This window comes from Sander lucioperca, chromosome 13 (assembly GCF_008315115.2).
Source record: "Sander lucioperca isolate FBNREF2018 chromosome 13, SLUC_FBN_1.2, whole genome shotgun sequence".
Lineage (NCBI taxonomy): Eukaryota > Metazoa > Chordata > Actinopteri > Perciformes > Percidae > Sander > Sander lucioperca.
Genome location: NC_050185.1, coordinates 9223847 through 9246510, shown reverse-complemented (window position 1 = coordinate 9246510; position 22664 = coordinate 9223847). Strand labels below are relative to the sequence as shown.

Sequence of the window (22664 nt, the reverse complement as noted above, 5' to 3'; positions counted from 1 at the left end):
CCAAGTAGGCCTTCTTTGTCTCAGGCCCATTGTCTCTGAGCACATGTTGGCTGGAAATCCTTTGTTTGACAAGATAATGTTTAACTCACTCCTGGACGGTCCCAACATCAGTCTAATGGGGTTCAAAGTCAAAGCTTTTGTTTGCCAGTTATAGCACTACATTATACAATGTTGTAGTTCCCAAAACACAGCCTCAGATGGGGATTGACACGTAGCTCTGTCAGATGAGCCAAGTATCTTTAAAAAATGGCTTTTTATTTGAGAAAGATGACTCCCACTGGAAAGAATACGAGTGGCTTTCCTCAGTCTGCAGTCAGACCTAACTAAATAGCCAGGAGGGTTATGATGAGAACATTTCCAACAAGACTCAGAAAGCCCTGGAGCTAACAGTGGGTTTATCACAAGATAAATATTAGAGATGGGATAATTCCATGCAGCTTGATGGTAGCCGAACAACATGACCCAGCAACTCTTTCTCATCATGACATCTTCTCTACAGCCAAGCAAATAATAAGACAGAATTTCCTTTCCTCTTCTTTCCATGTCTCACTCTCTTGCCCTGGTGCTCCGTCACTCAATGTCTGCGGTCTGCTGGGTGTAAGAGCATGTCTGACACATTTCCATTAGTGGGGAGACTATTCAATTACCATAGCTCAAGATATTTAAACCTTGCCAATTACTGAACATCTCCCCTTTAAATTATGCATACACAGAGCTGATAAGGTTGTGTGTAGTGATTTCTCCTTTTGACACATTGCAGTGTTCTGCTGTGTCAGACTTGCCTCTTCAGAAGCTAAATACTGTATTTGTTTCATTCACCCACCTATTCACTTGGATTTTACAGTCACATTGGATATCTGTAGCTTGTATTCACAAGTGTTGGTGGCCTAAAACTTGTATTCTGCAGGGGTATTCTTCTGTGTGAAAAGTGCAGGGATGGTCAAATTTGCAAGGCTTTACAATATGCAGTACATATTTTTTGGGTGATAAACTGCTGATTTTGCAGTGGGCATTGTGATCACAAAATTGCTAACGTTTGGTAGTTTTTTCTTAAACAAGTAATAATCACTAGCTGGCTCTAATTTTCTTAATGCCAAATCCAGTCGACAAATTGTGTGCGCTGTCCAAGATCTTATCTCATCTTACGTATCCTAGCAACCCCCTCCATTTCAAAGGCTACAGTAACATTCACACATCCTCCTACACGGCCATCCCACATACCTCTCCCTGGCCTCTGTCTCTGCTCTCTGCACCTGACCCAATTCCCAGGTGAGCAGCTACCGCCAAACCCCAACTAGACTTGTTCCTAACCTTTACCCCAACCCACTCATTGCTGCGCCTTTTGCTTTGCAGGGACACATAAAATAGTAAAACACAGAGCCTCAATGCCCATCTGCTTTTTTCTCGCACTCGTCTTTAACTGTGCTTTATACATGAACTGTATGGTTGTGCATCTATGTGTTGTTCACACTTTGACACATGTATACTAGGGCTGTGTATTGGCAAGAATGTGGTGATACGATACTTATCACGATACATGGGTCACGATTCAATATATTGCAATATATTTCGATACTGTGCGTAAGGTGATATATTGGGATTTTTTTTAAAGTATAATTTTAGAAAAACTAATATTTAAAAAGAGATATGATGTGCATAAAAGTCAAAGAAGTTTACTTTAGGTAATCAATTCAGTACACAGAAAATCAAAGTGTTACTGGTCCGAGCAGCTGTCGATCGAATGCACGTGGCCCTGAGATCACTTCAGAGGGATCCGCGGCTTTAGACAGGGATGAACGTATTGGCTCATACCATGGCTCTTTGGATTCCTTAGACTTCAGAGAATAAGGCTGACACCCACATTTAGCGTTAGATGTCTCGCGTGAGGAGAGAGACGTGAATCAAATCCGGAAATGAAAAACAGTTCACCAGAAACTTCAAGATTGTGAAGCGAACAGCTCATTTTGGATAAAATGGCTTGGATATTCCATTTCCTTGGATTGTTGGCGAGGTATGAAAAAAAGGTTTTTGGGGAAATTTCACTGCTGTGGCTAAAGGGACAAGGAAAAAGGTATGGATGCACTCTCGACTCTAGACACCAGCTGCGCAGTCTACAGCTATATTTCTTTATTTTCTTTAACTTTATAACAGTTGTATAACTGTTATAAATCATCTTGTGCTTTGTGTGTGGGCTTAATTGAATCATGAGAGGCTAAGCTTTCAATTGTTCTATCGCATGACCGTATATTTTGAAGATTTAATGCTTTAAAGTTATAAAAACATTTATGAGTGGAGGTAACAGCAACGCCACAGCGACAAAGTGTGCCGTCCACGCTACAGTGAACCTTGAGAGGAAACATGCATTCCTTTCTTTCATACTTGAGAAGAAATGTGTCCACCCTGTTTATAAATCAGATGAATGATGCATGGAAAATACTGGTTTATAGGAGAATCTACTCACTATAAGAGTTCAAGGGAGAGTATAATGTATGTGCTGTGGAAATGAAAGACAAATTGAAAACTAGTACACCATAGGGTAAAGGTATGGGGCAAAGTTATAGAGGATCTGCTGGAGATGCCAAACTATTCATTTGATTAAGGTGGTTCTATGGTAGTTGAGACATTTGTGTACTATGGTTAATGTATTGTCAATGCCATACAATGGTTTAAATGGCTATATGGATTATGTGTATGGGATATTATACAAACCCTACAATAGTTGTTCTAAATTATTTATTATAATTGACAACTAATACTTTTAGCTTCCAAAAAGTATTTGTAATGCTAAAATATGATGATATTGTCATTATAAACTCACATTTCAGTCCTGACACACATAAAATACAGCCTATGTATCCTTAATGAGACTGTTTCAAGAATTAAAACATTACATATTAAGATGTATAATTTAATCACCAGGTCTAATTATACTTGTACTAATTATAGATTTAACAGAGACAATTTTAATCCAAAAAGCTCTTTTATAGATTTGATCAATAATGCAAATACACAGTTAATTGGTACTCAGAGAAAAGCTTAGTTAGATTATATCTCTTTGACCCATCTAAGAGTGTTGATACAGCAGGCACTCGGTGCTCGACAACGGAAAGCAGCCATACATCAAATCCAGAAAAAGAGATGCTACTTCCAGACTGAGCCAGAGTCAGGACAGACAAAAAAACATTTGAGTTGTGTCATTTGCTCATTAGTCCTAATGACACAAAAAACAGTGTGTCATTGCTTTCAGCCGATTATGTTTAATAGCTATACTTAGTTTGATGTGTTTGTTTAGAACTTACATGCTAGTGTCAACTTATATGTACAAGCCAGGTTAATTGCTAACCTTATTGGTAAAATATCACTCTGAAGCTAAAAGTCTTTACTTTCAACAAAGAAAAAAAAGGGGGAGATCAACTTTTGGGTAATTCTTTCTTGATCCATATGTTTGTGAGAGAACCCTACATCACCTGAAGCTCTGGGTGCAGTATAAGCTTGGACCTAACTGCTGAAAATATTACAGAGAAAAAGCCTAGCCCCCAAGGAAGTGCTGGAATCAGTCCTGCAATGTTCAAGGAAGGGGAGCAATTAAGACGACACGCTTAATACCCAAACTGTAAAAACTGGGGGACATTATACTGACATCACCTAAGCTCTGATCGTATCCTGGAGAGAAAAAAAAGACATACCAAAGTACCATTTTGATAAGACGAAATGGCTGATTTTAGGGAGGGGGAAAGAAAAAGCAGATGGAATTTTTGCATTACATCAAATACTGTCACATAGCCCCGAATAACAGTGTTTTATAGACTGTTCAAATGCAAATGTCATCAAGATGTAGATTAGAGGTGTCAAGTTGTCTACAATGGGGTTGTGGCATATTATTAAATACATGTCAAATTTAAACTGAATATGTGAGGCACATTCTCTTTCCCAACCTATTCAATCATCACTATTGTGACTGGCAGGAGAAAAACACTTTAAAAGGGGGAGACGCAGGAAGAAGACGAACACATGCAAAGACTCAGACGGCGCTCTTTTTGTCATCCTGCTCTTTACTGGACATTTTGATAAACAAAATAAGGTCCCACTACGAACCCATAAATCATCTCATCTGAGTAGAGAAGATTAAGGACTTTCACGGAATTGCGTCTCCAAGAAAGCAGAAAAATAGAAGCCAACGGCAAATGATATTCTCTTGCGAGAACCTTATGTCTTTCATAGTAACTCCGTTATGCGTTATTACTTGTGAAATGAAGGAAATTAATTGAATTATATTCAAGTCATAAGGGTAATTGTTTCTGAGTCAATGAGTGTTTCCAACACTGAGGCAGACAAGCTGAAAGACACAAACAAGCTCCCAGCTGGAGAGATACATGCACAAATTCACAGTCAAGCAAATTGCAAATGGCTATAATCAAATGCATACCCTGACAGCATTAAAACCATGCTGAGCTCCAACTATCTCTGTGCTTTTATCAGACTTTTTTTTATTTTTATTTTTTATATATATATCTAAACCATAAACCAAATGAAATAATCCAGACCCTATTATCACATCCAAACATTTTGTACACCTGTGCATCAAGTTGACATTTTGGCTTAACCAGATATAAATACACAAAGAATGGAAAAGGAACAGTTATTATCATAACCATAGCCTTTCCCCTGAGAGAATAAAATATTCAGTTTACAATGCTGAGCCAAAGGTATGGCTCACATGGGAAAACCTTCAATTAGAGATGGCTCGTCACTGAGGCATCGCAGGTGTCACACTGAGTACATACAGATGCAGTATTTTCCTGCTTTACAATACTTTGGTTAGATACAATATTATGCCACAGAATTTTAATATTAAATTAAACATTTGATATTTATAAATATATTGTATTGTTTTGTCGTGTTATTTACTGCATATACTGCAATATTTAGGAATTAAGGTACAGTTATTATACGTACATACGGATGTAGTATTTTCCTGCTTCACAAAACTTTGGTCAGATATAATATTATACCACAGGGACTGGTTCAGGGTACAAAACTGTACTGTCTATAATGCAACCAAGTCCCTCCTCAGTGCCAAACAAAGTCATGATACTCTGCTACAAACAATAATCCATAAGCTTAAAGACATTTACACAGAGTAAGGATCAAAAACATAGTGTTAAATGCACAGAGAACACAATATCAAAGGCACAGGCTTCATAGAGGGCTATAGTCAAATGTTAGGCTTATCACACACTTGCAGCACATTGATTTCAAGACGTATGCTTATCAAGCAGATACAGAAACACTATTAAATGCATGGACTCCTTCGAATATATTCTTGGGTTGGGGCTTTCTCAAACAAACCCTGAAATGTTCAGGTTTCTGATATATTGTATTCAAGCTTATCCATCTCTGCAGACTGTCTGCTACCCAGTTAACAAGGTGGAAATAGTCAAATGAAGCACACAACTGAGAGAGAATATAAGGAGCTTCTGTCAGATAACAAATATGCTGCGGTGAATGTGTATCATTGACATAGGGTATATCACCTGTGCAAATCAAGTAATCATGGATCTTGTTTTTTTTTTTTTTTTTTTATTCAACTCTAGGCAAAAGTAGATTATTTACTCCTATCATGCATTTCTGGCTTCAACAAGCCGCATGGGGAGAACGGCAATAACTGCTTCTGTGTTCTCCTAGGGGTAGTAGAACCTTTCAATAACTTTTTGTAATCATCAAAGTGCTGAAACTGCCCCTGGTGGGGTACTGTAACTTAATACCTGATGACTGGTGATACCGTCAATGGTTCAGTATAACTACTGTTGGGTCTGAGTGCAGTCGACATGAATGGTTGCACAACTGCAATTGGTGAAATGAGGACCTGGCTTTCTGTTTTACATGTCAGTTTTGTTTTTTCTTCTTTGTTTTTTCATGGCATGTCTCAATTTTACAATCTCTGCTATTTTCTTTGGGATATATGGGCACCTGAAGCATCACATTTTTTACTGTAGAAGAAGTTGACCTGTAGCAGGCATGAAAGACAATCATATTTGTTCAGATTGTATTGGCTTAATTCCATAATGGTGTAATTGGAAAACAATAATAATAACAAAAAATTGCAATCTTGTAAAGGCTTGTTTTGTTGCTTGTTTAACCTCATTTAGACAATACCGAATTTAATTATTTAAGTAATTGTTAAGGTTGTATTTAAACAAAGGGCATATGACCTGTGAGACATTTGACCCTTTCGAATTTTAACATCAAATAAGACTTTTGATATTTAAAAATATATATAATATTGTTTTTGCCGTGTTATTTACTGCAATTTTGAGGAAAATAAGGTACAGTTATTTAAAAATGTAGCGGCTTTAACCAGAAAGTGGCCCACAGTGCTTTGCACTACATTACATGCACCCACAGACACAAGCATTCATGCAATGGTGCTGGAGCTGCCTTGCCAGGTGTTGGCTTGCGCTACCACCTGAGCTACTGTCAACCCACATACAAGTGCGTCATTACTCATGAAAACACTGGTGACTGCCAGCATTCAGTATGTTCACACATGTGAATTCAACTTAAAAAAAACGATTAGCTGCCCTTGGCAGCATATTCTGACTGCTGTGTATGTGCCCTTGGAACTCTGCATCCTTTATAAGAGAACAATAAGTGAAGGTGCTTCCCACTCTCCACTCCATTGCCACTGTCAGTAAGTCATGGTGGGAGAGCACTGCTTTTAAAGGGGATAAAGGAGCCAATGTGATTGGCCACAGTTGTTACAGCCACCAAACAACCGTTACACAGACCTATTATGTATTAAAATTGATTTACTCAAATCCAACCTGCATACTGGAGCCATGCATGCCCCAAGCCACAAAAATACCAAAATGTTGCCACTCCCTCAGCACACTGCATTTTTGAGTAGACTATGAGTGCATTCGAAAACCCATACAACCATACTATTTAGTATGCCAGAAAAGATTTAAGCTGTGTCCAGAATGAGTCACTATTCACGTTTTAAGGCGCTATTAAGTGGTCAGCCATTTTTTCTATAGTGTCTATAATTGTAATCAATATTGTTGCATTCATTTTAGGGCACTTATTGTTCCCCACAATGCACTGTAATATCTAGAATATTGATGCTCACTACAATATTAAAACTACAGTATATCACAATGCATTGCAAATTTCTGTCACTAAGCTACGGTGGCCGACAGGGGCAAACGCCCTGCAACTTAAGAAAACACACGCAAATAGACAAAACACAAGCAAATTAAGAAAACAACTTCATTAATTTGACAACACATGCGCAGCATTCAGCAAACGCGCTGCAAATACCACAACACAACCAAATACATAAACGCACTGCAAATAAAAAACGATGCAAAAAGAAAAGCATGCAAACCCCGAAAAAAGAAGCGATGCAAAAAGAAAAACAACTTCATTAATTTGACAACACATGCGCAGCATTCAGCAAACGCACTGCAAATATCACAACACAACCAAATACATAAACGCGCTGCAAAGACACACAACACAACCAAATAGATAAACGCGCTGCAAATATGAAACGATGCAAAAAGAAAAGCACACAAACCCCGAAAACAAATGCAACAAAAAACCGCTGCATCCAGATTACACAACGGAAGTTCTCCAGGCCTCTAGAGGGAGCAGCTAGTGGAACAGCTGGATTTTCGACCGTTATTAACCGATATTAAATTCATATTATTATTATTATTATTATTAATAACATAATATAGCAGCGGGTGCGGTATTACATTCAATTTATCGCACCGTTGTGACGAAAAGAGAGCTGAGCCAGAAGGCAAAGCTCTCAATCTACCGGTCAGTTTTAGTTCCTACCCTCACCTATGGTCATGAAGGCTGGGTCATGACCGAAAGAACGAGATCCAGGGTACAAGCGGCCGAAATGGGTTTCCTCAGGAGGGTGGCTGGCGTCTCCCTTAGAGATAGGGTGAGAAGCTCAGTCATCCGTGAGGAGCTCGGAGTAGAGCCGCTGCTCCTTCGCGTCGAAATGAGCCAGTTGAGGTGGTTCGGGCATCTGGTAAGGATGCCCCCTGGGCGTCTCCCTAGGGAGGTGTTCCAGGCACGTCCAGCTGGGAGGAGGCCTCGGAGAAGACCCAGGACTAGGTGGAGGGATTATATCTCCAACCTGGCCTGGGAACGCCTCGGGATCTCCCAGTCGGAGCTGGTTAATGTGGCTCGGGAAAGGGACGTTTGGGGTACCCTGCTGGAGCTGCTACCCCCGCAACCCGTTACCGGATAAGCGGAAGAAGATGGATGGATGGATGGATAATATATTATTAATATACAGTCTATGCTCCCGTCTCATGCCCTCCCGGCTGGTGCTGTCCCCGAGCTTCGGCTTTTCAAAATAAAAGCTTGCGTCTGGTCCGCTATGTGTTTGTACTTTGGTGTGTTGGATGTTTGTGAACTAAACAGTACGGCAATCATACTAATGAATACAATAACTTTTTCAGCAGATGTCTTACTTACAACACGTTGGAGTTAGCAAAGCAGATTTGTGTTTATATGTGCAGGCAGGATTTATTCAGTTTGATAAATCCCACGGTAAATTGGCTGGTTTACTAACAGGGAGGGACTAGAAATCCTGTCTGTTTTTTGTATTTCAAGAGCGAATTGCTCCACAATATGAATACAGATTGATCACTTATTTTGTTGGTAACCGTTGTTGTATAGTCACAATATTACACTTGAGGAGGCCTACACTTCAGTAATTTCGGACCTCGAAATTAAACCCTCTCATGTGGCTTAAACAAACGTCAACGTTAAACGCTGATGCAATTTTAAATGTTTTATCACCACGAGTTTACAGACGTCTCTGCTGATTGAGTATCAGCTGGGACCTGAGCCGAGACACACCCACCAAACGAGAGAAAACAGATCTCAAACATAGATTTAATATTTACAGTCTATGCAGTCTTTCTCTCTCTCTCTCTCTCTCTCTCTCTCTCTCTCTCTCTCTCTCTCTCCCTCCCTCTCTCCCCGTGAGGTCAAAAATCAAGCTGTTCCACTAGCTGCTCCCTCTAGAGGCCTGGAGAAGTAGAGTTGTGTAATCTGGATGCAGCGTTTTTTTGTTGCATTTGTTTTCGGGGTTTGTGTGCTTTTCTTTTTGCATCGTTTCATATTTGCAGCGCGTTTATCTATTTGGTTGTGTTGTGTGTATTTGCAGCGCGTTTATGTATTTGGTTGTGTTGTGTGTATTTGCAGTGCGTTTATGTATTTGGTTGTGTTGTGTGTATTTGCAGTGCGTTTGCTGAATGCTGCGCATGTGTTGTCAAATTAATGAAGTTGTTTTTCTTTTTGCATCGCTTCTTTTTTCGGGGTTCGCGTGCTTTTCTTTTTGCATCGTTTCATATTTGCAGTGCGTTTATGTATTTGGTTGTGTTGTGGTATTTGCAGCGCGTTTGCTGAATGCTGCACATGTGTTGTCAAATTAATGAAGTTGTTTTCTTAATTTGCTTGTGTTTTGTCTATTTGCATGTGTTTTCTTAAGTTGCAGGGCGTTTGCCCCTGTCGGCCACCGTACTAAGCAACCAACAAGTAACATAAATTCATGAACATCAATAAATACAATTGCAAATTAATCATTTTGTAGGCATGGTAGCCGGCTCTTGCTGGATTGTTGTTTTGGAAGAATAAGGAAATGGGAAACTATTATAGGCCATATAGTATATACTGCCATAGCCATGGTATTGGATGTTTAATTTGTGCGAGAGCAATGACTTAACTATAGGTGCAAAGAAAGACAAGGAGTCTTGTAGTGTCCGATATTGTTTTTTCATTTTGCTAATGAGCTCACTATGTAGTCCTCTACATAGAAGTCCTGATATAGGGAGTAGTGAATTTCGGGCACAGCCTTAGTATGTCCCAATACATAGTATGTCAAATGCAGTATGCCAAAAAATACCAGGATGTCCTATTACTGCATCCGTTCGCATTTTGCAGTATGCAAGCCAGGACAGATTTCTGGCTATTCTGACCCATGATCCTCTGTGCAGTGGAAAATATGTCACATTGACTGACATGCCGAGAAAGCACAGACAGATGATAGCCTGTTTACAGCTCATTGACAGCTCATGGACATATGATTATGAAAATGAGAACTAAAGGCATCCAAAGTAATGCAAAAGCCTCATTTGAATTCTTGTAAAATCCTATTCTGCCTGTAAGCTTTTAGTTGTTTTATATTCCATAATTATTCTCAATCCTGCCAACACTGTTAGGGCAGTGCTAGAGCACCTACTGTACACTTCATTTCATACATGGTTTATTTTCAGTTTGAGTTACAAAGACACTACATATTAGGACTGCAATGATCTGTTTATAGACCAACAGAATTGGCAAGTAGGTCTATGTCACACTACAAATAAAATTAAATTAAATGCAAGGCTTATTTACATGTAGACAGAACATCAGGTGCATCTGACTGGCGCTCTACACTAAAATGAGAGCGCTGTTGTTCGAAGAAAAAGAGTGTTCTATTTCTATATGTATTAACGAATGGTGAAGTTAAAATAGATGAAAGAAAAACGTTTCTATTGATTTATATAATACAAAATGTAGCACCTCTTGCTCAAGAGCTTGTTGACCGATAGGATGACAATGTAAGAGATCATTATGATGAAACATGATATAGACTGAGTGTTGAATTATTTCATTGAATTCACCCAATCAGTCCACAGTTGTTGCATTCCGCTAGGATGGTTTCTAGCAATTCAGTTGCGTCAGTCTCAGTGGCGAGTCTCAGACAGAGTGCCCAGAGTACGCTCTGTCACTCTAAAAGTGTGGTGCTCTGAATGAACGAATGGTATATTCCAACAGCTCCCAAATTTACAAACAGGCACATTTCTGCTCTCTGGCACTAAGAGTGACTATTTACAAACACAACCTACCAGCAGCTGCATCTCTGCAGGAAAATGTATATTCAACAACAAGAAACCATCTGCCAGAAACAGGAAGATTTATGTGAAACAGAGTAACATGTCTACTCGGGGCATTCTTAGGAACGCCCCAACCATTGCAGTTTTTAAATCCAAACTAAAAAACCTTATTGTTCTAGAGCACTTTTAACTAAATGTTAAACTGCCTGGCCTTGCCTTACTGGTGACCAGTCGAATAGATAGTAATTATAGGAATAGGAATTGTTTAAGTGAACAAAACGATCATAAAGATCACCAATAACGACAAGGACATAACTATGAAAATAACAATTTAAGAAAACTGCATGCAATGTAATTTTACTTTTGGGAATATACCACTGTATGCTCGAATCTACAATGTATGCAGTTATAACTTAGCTAAAACTACATACATTGCAAAGTAACAACAGCTCTCTGGGTTGACCTCCATCTCTGACAAGCTTGGTGAGTTGCGTTTTGTTGTTTCCCCAAGGTAACGTTAAGTAATGCAGCACCCGTTCCAAATCGTATACTTTTCCTTTTCACTTCAAATTTCACGCTATGATCTGCGACCGATATATGAATAAGAGTCAAAGTTCAAAGCGTGATGTTATGAAGAAGTGGTATGTCCCAATTGTATGCATTCTGCATGCAACACACTATGTAGAAGTGAAAATAAGCTAAATCATAATAATAATAAAAGGTTTTGCATTTTAACCGTGCCCATAAAAACATGTTTTACAAGTGTTCTTAATTCTTAAAAAGATGCTTTCAGATTGTTAAATCTACCACATGATGCCTTGCTCACTTATCGCAAATCGTATATTGTAGCACAGCTCCTGCTTGTACATATAAAAGTGTATTGGTAAATTCCACCATCAGGGGCATTATTATATTAGGGGCCATATTACCCTACTTTAGCTTCTGCATGCTGATGCGACACCTACAAATAGGGGAAATAGTACGTTAAGGCTAATGCCTGTTTCTTTTCCCTTTGATTAATGGTTAGTTAATTAAACTGTAACTCTGTGTTGCCCCAGTGCAATACCTCTGGAATGGCGCTAAGAATGACAGAGCACTTTTCAATGAAGCATAATTTATTGGACATTAGTCAATTAAGAATATATGTGTGGTCTGTCAAGATTAAATGATTATGCAAATAGTATACAAAGCCAATCAACTACACTTCTATCTTCATCTCACCTGATATTTGTTCCGTCTGTAAGGGCTCTGGGATACTTTGATGGTAAGAGACTTTAGTCCCATTGTGTAAGCCTATGGTATGCAAAACAGAAAGTAAACACTGCCAAATAGGCTGAGTTCAGGGAGAGACAGGCCCATAAATATTCTGCAACAGAGGGGAAAGAAAAGTAAACTTTTTTAATAGGAACATAATATACACTCTTTATGCTGGCAGATACAGTATTAAACATATCACTTGACAGTAAAATATGCCTGTGTTTAAAGTATTGCCAAGTACGCAATGTGCCAAAAGTACTGTCTGACTGTGATTAACAAATTGATCCTTGATTGTGGAGAATTTTTTTTTTTTTCACACTGAGTCGCTATACTAGGTTTTAAACAACACCTAAAATGTGGTAAGCGTTTCAGTTCAATTCACCTGATGAGTGGTGTGGGCTTAAAGGGACATTGTTTGCAGCACATTACGAAAGAAAGAAAGATGTAGCAAGCTGTTTAGTGGTAGAACCTCCTGGTGAGTCTCAATATAACTTGAATTTGGGGAATGTAAATTCACACATTTTGCTGCACTTCTGAAGTTAAAAACAGTAACATGTTAACCATTTGCCAGACACACAAACACACACACACGCACGCACGCACGCACGCACGCACGTACACACACACACACACACACACACACACAAACACACACACACACACACACACACACACACACACACACACACACACACACACACACACACACACACACACACAAACACAACATAGGCTACACAGGCTTGAAATGTGAGTAGAATCTCAATTTGACATTATGAGATGCATAATTATATGACTAGAATGGAAGTATTCACAAATGCATCTTTTAGTACGCAACAGTGACTGCAGCTGCAGTGCATGCATATTGTTTGAAGTGGAAGCTGGACAATCGTCCTGCTGTAGGATGCCCTGGAGCTCAAACTGTGTAACCATGGAAATATCAATGTGCTGGGCAAAAGAAGCCTTAGAAGCAAACCCAATCCAGCTGTGCCACAGAACCTCTTAACAGCTGTAACCCAACAATCAAGCCTTGGCCGGCCTGTTGTGGCCAATGTGCTGTACAGTATGTACAAGGTGTTCTCAGGCACAGCCAGCATAGTTTGTGAATGCATTAAATACAAATTATAACTAAAAAAAGACAAAGCAAAGCAAAGCAAAGAAATGGTTTGAACAATAAAAACTATTGATCTGTGGTCTATGAACTATGAAGAGAATGCTACAGATGCATTTATCAAAGCAAGAGCGAGATGATCTAATCAGGGCTCAAGCTCATGCTCAAATGTAAAGCACAACTGTGAGCAAGACTTCAAAGGGAAGAAAAAATACATCTCACCATGCTGGTTGCTAGCTAACTCCAATTAGATTGAACTACTTACTGTTGCTAACCTGCAGTAACAAAGGGAATAATAAGTTAGAAATAAAAATGGACAGGTGAAAGATACTGATTCTTTTGAAAAGGGTTTGGCAAACTAATTTCAAAATACAGAATGTAGCTAAAGTTAATGTAATGTAGCTTTTTTACTTTGCGTTATGTTTTTCAGAGCCACATTCACACTGGAGCGCCTAAGGGAGTGCTCTAAAAATATGCACATCCAAAACATGAGCCAGATGTGTGCAAACCCATGATAACTGTAAGTAAACAAATGTGCAGAAGTACAACAACAAAAGTGTCTACCCAAAGTAAGTGGAAGAATGTTTTATGCTGACATCTTTATGTTATGACATCTACATGTTGTAACAGTTACAAAACGTCTTTACCCTATTGCTTTTTTGCAAACATGTTATTATAATCTTGTTAATTATTTGTTGCCAGTGTACATTAATAAACACACCAGAGGATAATCATACAAATACACATAAAATGTTTGTCTTAATATTTAACTATGACAATATAGAGCTGGTTAAAAAAAGTCTGGTTGGCTATGTGATATCAACTCTGTTACAACAGTGCAAATTCTTGGCAAGTGACACAGTATAATCAGTTTAATAGTATACGAAAGCTGCCAGTTATTCTGACCTCGAGACAGCAGAGCCCACAATAATTCTTGTGGCAAATAATTAGTTTTATCACACAATGACACGGGTCACCCGTAAGGGCTTGATTATAACAAGAGAACAATATAAGAAAATGTGCGGTTCAGTGGAGCTCTCAAAGGGGATTGCTTCTTCATATCTTGTCAAATTCCAGATGACATTTCATATGACTGCAAACCAGAAACAATTCTTTCCTGTATGAGCTGCTGCAGCCTCTGAGAGTCATTATGTTGAGAGCTGAAATTCCACACTGCAATGCTTTAGTCCTCAGTCTAAGTGCTTTGTTTGTACTGACACTTAGCAGAGGAAGAGGAGACCGAAATCAGATTTTTTAATCAATGTTGTTTGCAGGATTTTCTCGAGTTAAATATGCACATATTATATAAATATGTAAACAAAATACGGAAATTCTATAAAGCCATTAAGAGCGGCCTTGTTTTTTATTAATCTTTACCTCTAACTGATTGACAGTATTTATTTGAGGTTGTATAATTTATCACACTTTCCATTACCCGTGGCAACTGTTCTCTTAATGGCACTGTATATTGTGCCTACCTAAAGGAAATGGTGTGGCAAACATGCACATTTTGCTTATAATTTCACTCTCGACTCCAATCTGTATGGTATTGACCATATGTTGAATAATATAGCCTACTATTTGTTATTCCAATTACCTTCGGCACACAGTATTTTTTAGCTCTGCCTGATGGATTTGCACTCATCAAATGCGCACAGTGTATTGCTGCTTTACAGACTCAGAATTTGCATTATAATGATTTAGAACACCAATGCATTTTTAATGCTCATAAACAAGAGTGTGTACTGTAGCATTTTCTTCCACAGAATATGTTTACTCCACCATTTAACTGTGTATGGTCGTGACATTTGTAGCAACTCCTTGGTATGAAATTGCTCCTGCTTTTGTATGGGACTAATCATGATGAAAATGTGTTTCAGCTGAATACCTTTAACCACAATTTGAGCTGCAGCAATTAAATTGCACTCACTTCGGTCATAGCTATGAAGCAACTGTGATCTGGTGGTAAGCTTGCCTTTAAGAGAAAATTCTAATTAATAGAATGTCTATTATCATATTTTTGGAGACCTGATGTTTTGATACTAATCAGCACAAAACTTGAAGGAATGTTTTTGCATTTTCAAATTACACTGATAAGCTCAAGGATGGACGGGCACAATATTTTAGATACAACTGAAAATGTCGCACGTCAACACTGCATTTGAGCATTTTTAAATGTAGACAGATTGGCCCAAAGAGGGTGCTTTGCTTGCCATTTGATTATTCATGTATTAATAACCTGTCACTGAAGTACATTTTTAAAGATTGCAAAAGGAAGGAAGGACAGAGCATGCATGATACATTCATCCTGCACTTTGTGTGCTACTTCCTACATTAATATTCAGAGCAGAATTTATGTTGGGCACTGGAGAGAAAAGCAACAAAAACACATAAACCAACAATTCATATTGGAGCCTGTTGTTATAGCAAATGTCACTAGCTTAAGTTAAAATATATTTCCATAAACATCTCCATGAAAGTATACTTTCACTATTCAATGCATTTTCATTTTTTTTATTGCCTTTTGTGGCTTGTTATCAATGAAAACTACACCTGAAAGTACACCTTAAACACACATAATACACACAAGGCAAGTTATCTCACACAATGCACCCACAATAAATGCATTATAGTCACACGAGTCTCTTAAGGTATTAGGGTGGCCCTAAGCCTTTATCTTATCAGGTTTTAGTCCAATACACAGGGGGACGGGGGCGGGGACAAAAGGAAGCCAAGCAATTAATTGTCTTCTCTGCCTGGCATCTCATTTCAACACCCCAGAAGGTCTATTACAGGAGCAAGACAGTCATTAAACCTCAACAATAATCACTGCTGAGCTATGCCTTCATCCTTCGTGCTACTTCAATGTCTCCTGTTTAATGGCACCCGGCTATGACAATTCCACTCAAAAGCAATAAAATGTTGATACATGCAAGGCAATTTATAGTATTTAAATGGCATCTTAGTCGCATCGGTGACATGAAACAGAAGCAGGGAAGTAATTATTGTGTGCAAGAATCAGTCTATCTATTAAAGATGCTAAATAATCCACTAAAATGACTACATAATAGACTGTAGCAGGACCTCTTCAGACGCAAAAACCTCCAACACTTCTCAAGCAACAGAGCAAGAAAGAGAATAGTGAGAGGCAGAGAAGTGAAAGAGCATCACAGGGAGAACAAAAGTAAAATAAAAAATGTAGGACGGGGGAAAGTGAGGCTGAAAAAAGAGCTTGGTAGGTGAAAATGAAGAAGATAGGGGTTGAGGGCGCTTGAAAAGAAACTGGTGGGGGAGTGGGGGAGAGACTGATGGTGAGAGAGGAGTTTGAGAGGAACAAAACTGGCAGTTGGGGAAGAGGAGATGGTTCATTTGTCACTGTCAGATCAGTTTGTTTCTCCTTCATAACTGCAAGGACGAGATCTGGCCCACAACCCAGCCCCCGATCCTCCTCGTTCTTAAGCCAACCACCCATCACCATCTATCCTCCAACCTCTGCCAGCACCTGCCTCTCTCCAATCGCTGGAGATGAGGATGCAACCCATGCTACAGTGCACTCTGCACACACACACACACACACACAGACACACACACACTCACAATTTTGTCTGCCTGCGTGGACATGCTCACTAAGCTTAATCAAATGTGTGTCCCAGTAACAGTAGCAACCTATAGCCTGGAGTAAAATCATTGATCCAAAGGCATGTCTGAATGATATTAGCATTTATTTTAAAAGCTAAAATAATCAGTCATATCCATGCAATTGTAGTATTTTACAAAGCTCACATTCTAAATAGAAGATGAATGTTTGATTTAGCCTGAATGCATAGGAATAGAGAACAGCTGCTTATAGCTCAGTTTGACCATGGCCCCTCTGTCTTCTCTATATGTACCTCCTGCAATGAAGCAGAGGCAGCATGCTGATATAGCACTCCTGGATGTATCACAGGCAGAATTCAACAAACTTTTATTGGCTGATTGTCTACCCCAATCTGAGCCCTGTAATGAGTACTGTGGCGGTGCTTCCTCAGTAAAAAACGCTCAGTTGGAGGTTAAAAAACACTTTCTTTGGCTCAGGACGCGTGGTGTAGTTGGGAATCATATTGCAGGTTCAGTCCCCGGTGGGCAATGTGTCTACGCATCCGTCACGGGGTGTAATTAACCTGAATTGTCTGTGGGGTGTAGGTAAGTCTGCAATTACCGCACCTAAATGTGAGATGTTTCTGCTGCTCATGCAGTTATCTGACAAGCAATTCAGTTTTCAAATGATAACAATGGTCATGAGTGTTTCCATAAGGATACAATTTCTTTCTTTTCTTTTACTAGAAGTATCTCCTTCCGGCCCGCTTGGTCTTACGAAAGCTGGGCTATTCATTACTTTTTTTTTCTGCTGCATATCATCTGCCCATTTCTTTCATTTGTTATTTAGATTTTTTGTTTTCATAATTTGTTCGTTTATCGAGAGTCAGATTAGGAGATCAACATACGTGTATTTCTCTTTGTGATCAATACTGCAATAGTGTTGTACACACTGTGTACACTACATTCTGCTTACAATCCCACACTGCAATGCATCCCATTTTTATAGATGTGGTCTGTGCAGCTGTTCGTCGGTTCCCAAAGTGGGAAGGGGTCCTTGTTCCAGGGGATCCCCACGAAAAAGGGGAATCATTTACTCTATCCATAAGTAACACAATGACAGAATGTATGACTATTTTAGTCATGGGTTTCATACACTTTCTGTAATAAAGCATCTAAAAGTAAAGCAAATCATATAAAATGGGGGTCCATGGTCTAACTTGTGTCAGTTTAGGCGTCCTTAATGTGAATAACTTTGGTAACCACTAGGTCATTAAATAGTTCTAGTGTTCCGGAGCTGCTCAAGAAACCACCATTTTCTATTCCTACATGTGTTAATTACACACATACAATTTTGAGTGATGGGCGGTTTTCCTTGCTTCCAATCATTCTGCTAAGCTATGGTAACACATCATAGAGCCTCCTCTGTTATGAAGTGACACTTTTCTTTTCCCAGGTGAGAAGCTGTAGCCTGTTAGCATGTTTACAGGGGCAGTGGCGGTTCTTGTTAGCGAAAAAGTGATTACAATTTACTCAAGGAGATTGGAACTACTTACAGTTGTATTTAAAGCTGTTGTAAGTGTTGCGTGTGTCAAAACGTTCTCCAGTTAAAAGAAAATTCTACGTAATTATAATTATCTTACAATGTCAGAAATGTTAATGAAAACCTTGGCTGTTCCGCTAATAAAGTAAAACCTTTTGTGAGAAATATTGATGCAACCTTTTGATTCACATTTAAAATGTTGAGCACATCCAACTTAATGAGATTATTTCCTTTTGACAATTTTCTTTTTCTTCCTGTGTATTTGTCCCTTCAGTTAAAACGCATAAGAGCAGTGAGGTCTCTAATAAATGGCAGGGGCACACTACTGTTGTCTTAGCCTCATTCATTTGGCTTTCACTAGCTTACAATACATTTCAAAATCTTATTTCTAACACTTAGGTACTGATCTTTTTGAATTAGATGTTATGAAGTCAAACCTGTCAACACCCTTTTAGAGCCATTCCTCATTATTCTTAGTCTTACTTTGATTGTCAAGGCAAACACACTTGGTCTCAGACCACATCATTGTGGATTTTTTGCTCACTAACTCATTAGTAAGCTCTTGGCCAATCAACTACGTACTACATGTTACATAATACATACTGTGAAAGACCTTTGTAAAATGCTAGAAACGCAATATTGCCAATTAATATTAATTTGAATGTGCATCATTTATTTTATTATTTATTTTTAAAACTAAAGCAATAGAAGTTATACAATTGTTGTATCATGTGTGTAAAGTACATGATTACAATTAAAAAAATGTATTGTATTTTCATGTGTTCATCTATCATGGGCTCTTTTTTAAGTAATTAAGATAAAGCAATACAACAAAAACATGTCCTTGTGAGTGAGGCTGCAGGAAAAAATTATATACATATAAGTGCCCCACTTGCTTCTGTTAACTAAGAAAAAAAAAGCATGGAACACATGGAATTAATCATAACCCCACAACAGTTTGTCACAAAGAGAAATGTTTCCCCAAAGCTAATTAAAAAACAATCATTATGCAGTGTTCCCAAATTGTGTTGCAAACCTTTGGTTTGATGGGAGTGTGTGGTTGTGACACATCGTATCGCATTAAAACCTGGTATACACATTTGTAGCTGTTGACGATGTTTATTAAATGTCCCAAAATACCAAATGGTTGATGGGATGTAACAGTCCCACAGAAATGCAATTTATGGCCAAGTCAGGGATTCACCTTCGACTTGATCTAGGATTTAGAATTTCAAACTCGCTTTGAAAAATGTGTCTGCCACTGGAAGATTTGGGTCAGACTAATCAAACGTAATAGGCAGTGCTCTGATCGCATGAGAGGCAGTTTGCCGAAACCTCTCAGCTGTATGCAATTGTTCCAATCGAAGGAGGGTGAAAGAGCTGCCATTTGCTGAAGAGCATGTTCAGGCAGCTACAAAAGACTGGTGTAATCTCAGCTGGGATCTGCATTAGCTCAATAACGTTTATGCCAATTCAAATTTATTGTGGTCATTTGCATTATGCGCTGATCTGCTAACTAGAAAAATAATATGATAACTGTACAGTTCAAACAGCTGTCACATTACTGAATTCAAAGATGCTCAACACTGACATATGGCTATTGCAATTACATTTCTGAAGCTATGTCACACCATGTACGTAGCAAAAATGCCTGACACATGAACCAATGCTTTTTGTGTTGGAATATGTGACACATGGCTCTGAATGACATATCAAATAAGTTTTACACCATCTGTAACTGTGCACCTTTGTGGCTGACTGGCCTTAAAGGTGTCTGTGGGCCAGAGTACTTCCCTAATGGACCTTAATGGGTTTTATGGTGCACTGCAGGCTTCTAATGGGGTAGCATGTCTGATGGGGATGCTGCACTCTGGTCCTCCTGGGCCCTGTCTAGGTTCCTAATGTGACCTGAAGAGAAGAATACATAATGTATCACTGTCTCTCTAAGTCAGATGTTAATACCCAGAGTTAAAGAAAGTGGAGACTTTTGGGGGGTGAAAACACGGAAATGTGAGGCTATGAGAATGTGCAAGAGCAAAAGACATGGAAAGAGAAGCCCAGAAGTTAAAGCAGCGGGAGAAAAAAATAGCATGGCATATTATTGAGGGACACTTTGGTGCTAAGCTGCTTATTGATAAAAGCACTAATCTGCCTGGCAGAAGGTAAGGAGGCTGGGGTGTGTGGTGATATAATATCTCAGCTAAAGGCAATGCCATCAGGGAGCTGAGCCTCCACACAGCTTTACCTAAAGGAGTTACTCACTTTATTTTATTTTTTTACATAAAAGACGGAATCTTACCATGTGCCACTCGCAGAACCACGTATGCGCCTAAGGAAAAATGAGAGCAGATCATTGTGAACCACTGGCTTTTCATCAGACATTTCATCAGAATTGATCGATAAGGAGAGCCCATCACTTTTTAATACCTATATAGATCACTAGCATCACTTTAATTATTTTGCCTCTACATCAAAGAGCAAGTCAGCATTGCCGGGCATTTTGATGACATCAAGGGGGCTCATGGTTGGCAGTCAGGGCGAGCTGCACAGAAAGTTCAGTTAGAGTTGCCATTCATCAGAAAGACTTTAGTACGTGTCCTTTGCCCTTAAATCAATATGTTGTTACATTAAAAAAATGTTTAATGCATATTCACTACATTAAAGCTGACATGATACATGAAACAGTATTCATCAAAAGTGACTATTACCTGTTAAAAATCATGGTTGGGGCAAATAAAATCTACCACTGGAACCTCACATGGGTACCAGGAATCCTATTTTAGCTAATATTTGGAATGTTTTGTATGTTAGAGTGTCATTGGCAACATAACTGGGAAAATTATCTTGGTTTAGGGTTGCGTTTTGGATCTGGTTCCCGACTGGCACAATACCCAGACACGTTGATCTCCGATGCTAACGAATCTCTTAGCGACCCTTTAATCTCTCCTCGTCATTCTTTATTAGCAAAGACCAGAGTTGAAAACGTGCAGGTAACGCATTTCTCAGACTTCTCATTTACAGCCAGCACTGCCCGTTGCTTTTGTCTGTTTTGTCGGTTAATGAGCTCTCTCCAACCGCTGACTGTACTCTGCCAAAGATTGTTTATGAGCAAAAAAACACATCACAGTGTGAACCGTTTTTTTGTGGAGGTGACTCTTCTCTAGAGAAATAATGTAGCTGATAGCTGTACTTTATAAACAGAGGAGTCCCAGGTAAACGTTTATTCTATATGTATATGTTGCACAAATTCACGTTATAGTTCTGAATCAAGACCTCTATTATGTAGATCAAGTAGCATGTGAAAGATCAGGTGTACAAGTCAGATCAATATCAGTCAATATGAATCAACAATCAACTTTCATATCTTCTGCTGCTCAGGTTGTATAGCTACAGGTTGTGGAAGTGTATTAGGCTAGCCTAATTCATGTTAATGTTGATTAATGAATTAATAATGAAAACTTTCTAGCTTCTCGCCCAAAAACAGGTGATCACACAGTGATCAGTGAAAATTTAGTTACTTGCAAATTATGTAAGCCAAATGTAATGATATTGATATTAACATTGAGGAGGGATTTTAAAGAATTTGGATTTGACAAGTGGATTTGATTCTGGATTCAGATTCGATACAATTCTTAGTTGGAGACACTCTCTGTACCCTGCTGTTGAAATGTTCATCACCTTGCCATGTTGCAACACTTCTGATGTGTGTTGCAACTAAAAGGTGTTCAAACCAACTGGAAGTAACACGTTTTACACTATGTTATATTTTCATGCACCAAAATCAACAGCATAAGGCCAGTGGTATCACAATTCCTTTTCCAAGTGTTGTAATGTTTTGTTAAAAAAAAGGAAGAAATAACATCTGCCACTGCAGAGAACAAAAAGTTATACATTTCAGCTTTTTGCAGATAACAGAGTGAAAAGACTACAGATAACAGTAGACGTGTATGCTAATTATGCTTTATATCCTAAGACTAATACTACTCCCTCCTGTCTTAGCCTGTTATCTACACCTGTCAGTTCTGCCACAGGCTGGGTCAGCCAATCTCAGAGAGCCAATTCTAATCATTCGATCTAAGAGTGAGGTGCAAATGGAATCAATCCTTCTGTCCTAGTTCAATGGATGGTTCTCTCATTAGGGCAAGCCTGTTAATTGAAGTAATTTGCCTCTCTGCTGTCTCTCTTGCCCTTACCATGTTGATCATCCCTCTAGTTAGAGGCTTTTCCTATCGTGAGCATTCTGAATCAATACCTACTCTGTTACCTAGAG

General features: G+C 38.8%; 1 protein-coding gene across 2 annotated transcripts in view; it reads right to left on the bottom strand.

The window, feature by feature from the left end:
• pcdh1a (protocadherin 1a) overlaps positions 1–22664 on the bottom strand; it is a 95994-nt gene that overhangs the window by 46522 nt on the left and 26808 nt on the right. The window contains exon 4 of one of the 2 annotated variants that reach the window (XM_031320290.2): positions 20694–20723. The exons of the other annotated variant lie outside the window; for it this stretch is intronic. Coding sequence (XP_031176150.1) covers positions 20694–20723 — 30 coding nt within the window. The remainder of the gene's footprint in view (positions 1–20693; positions 20724–22664) is intronic. 2 annotated transcript variants of the gene reach the window in all.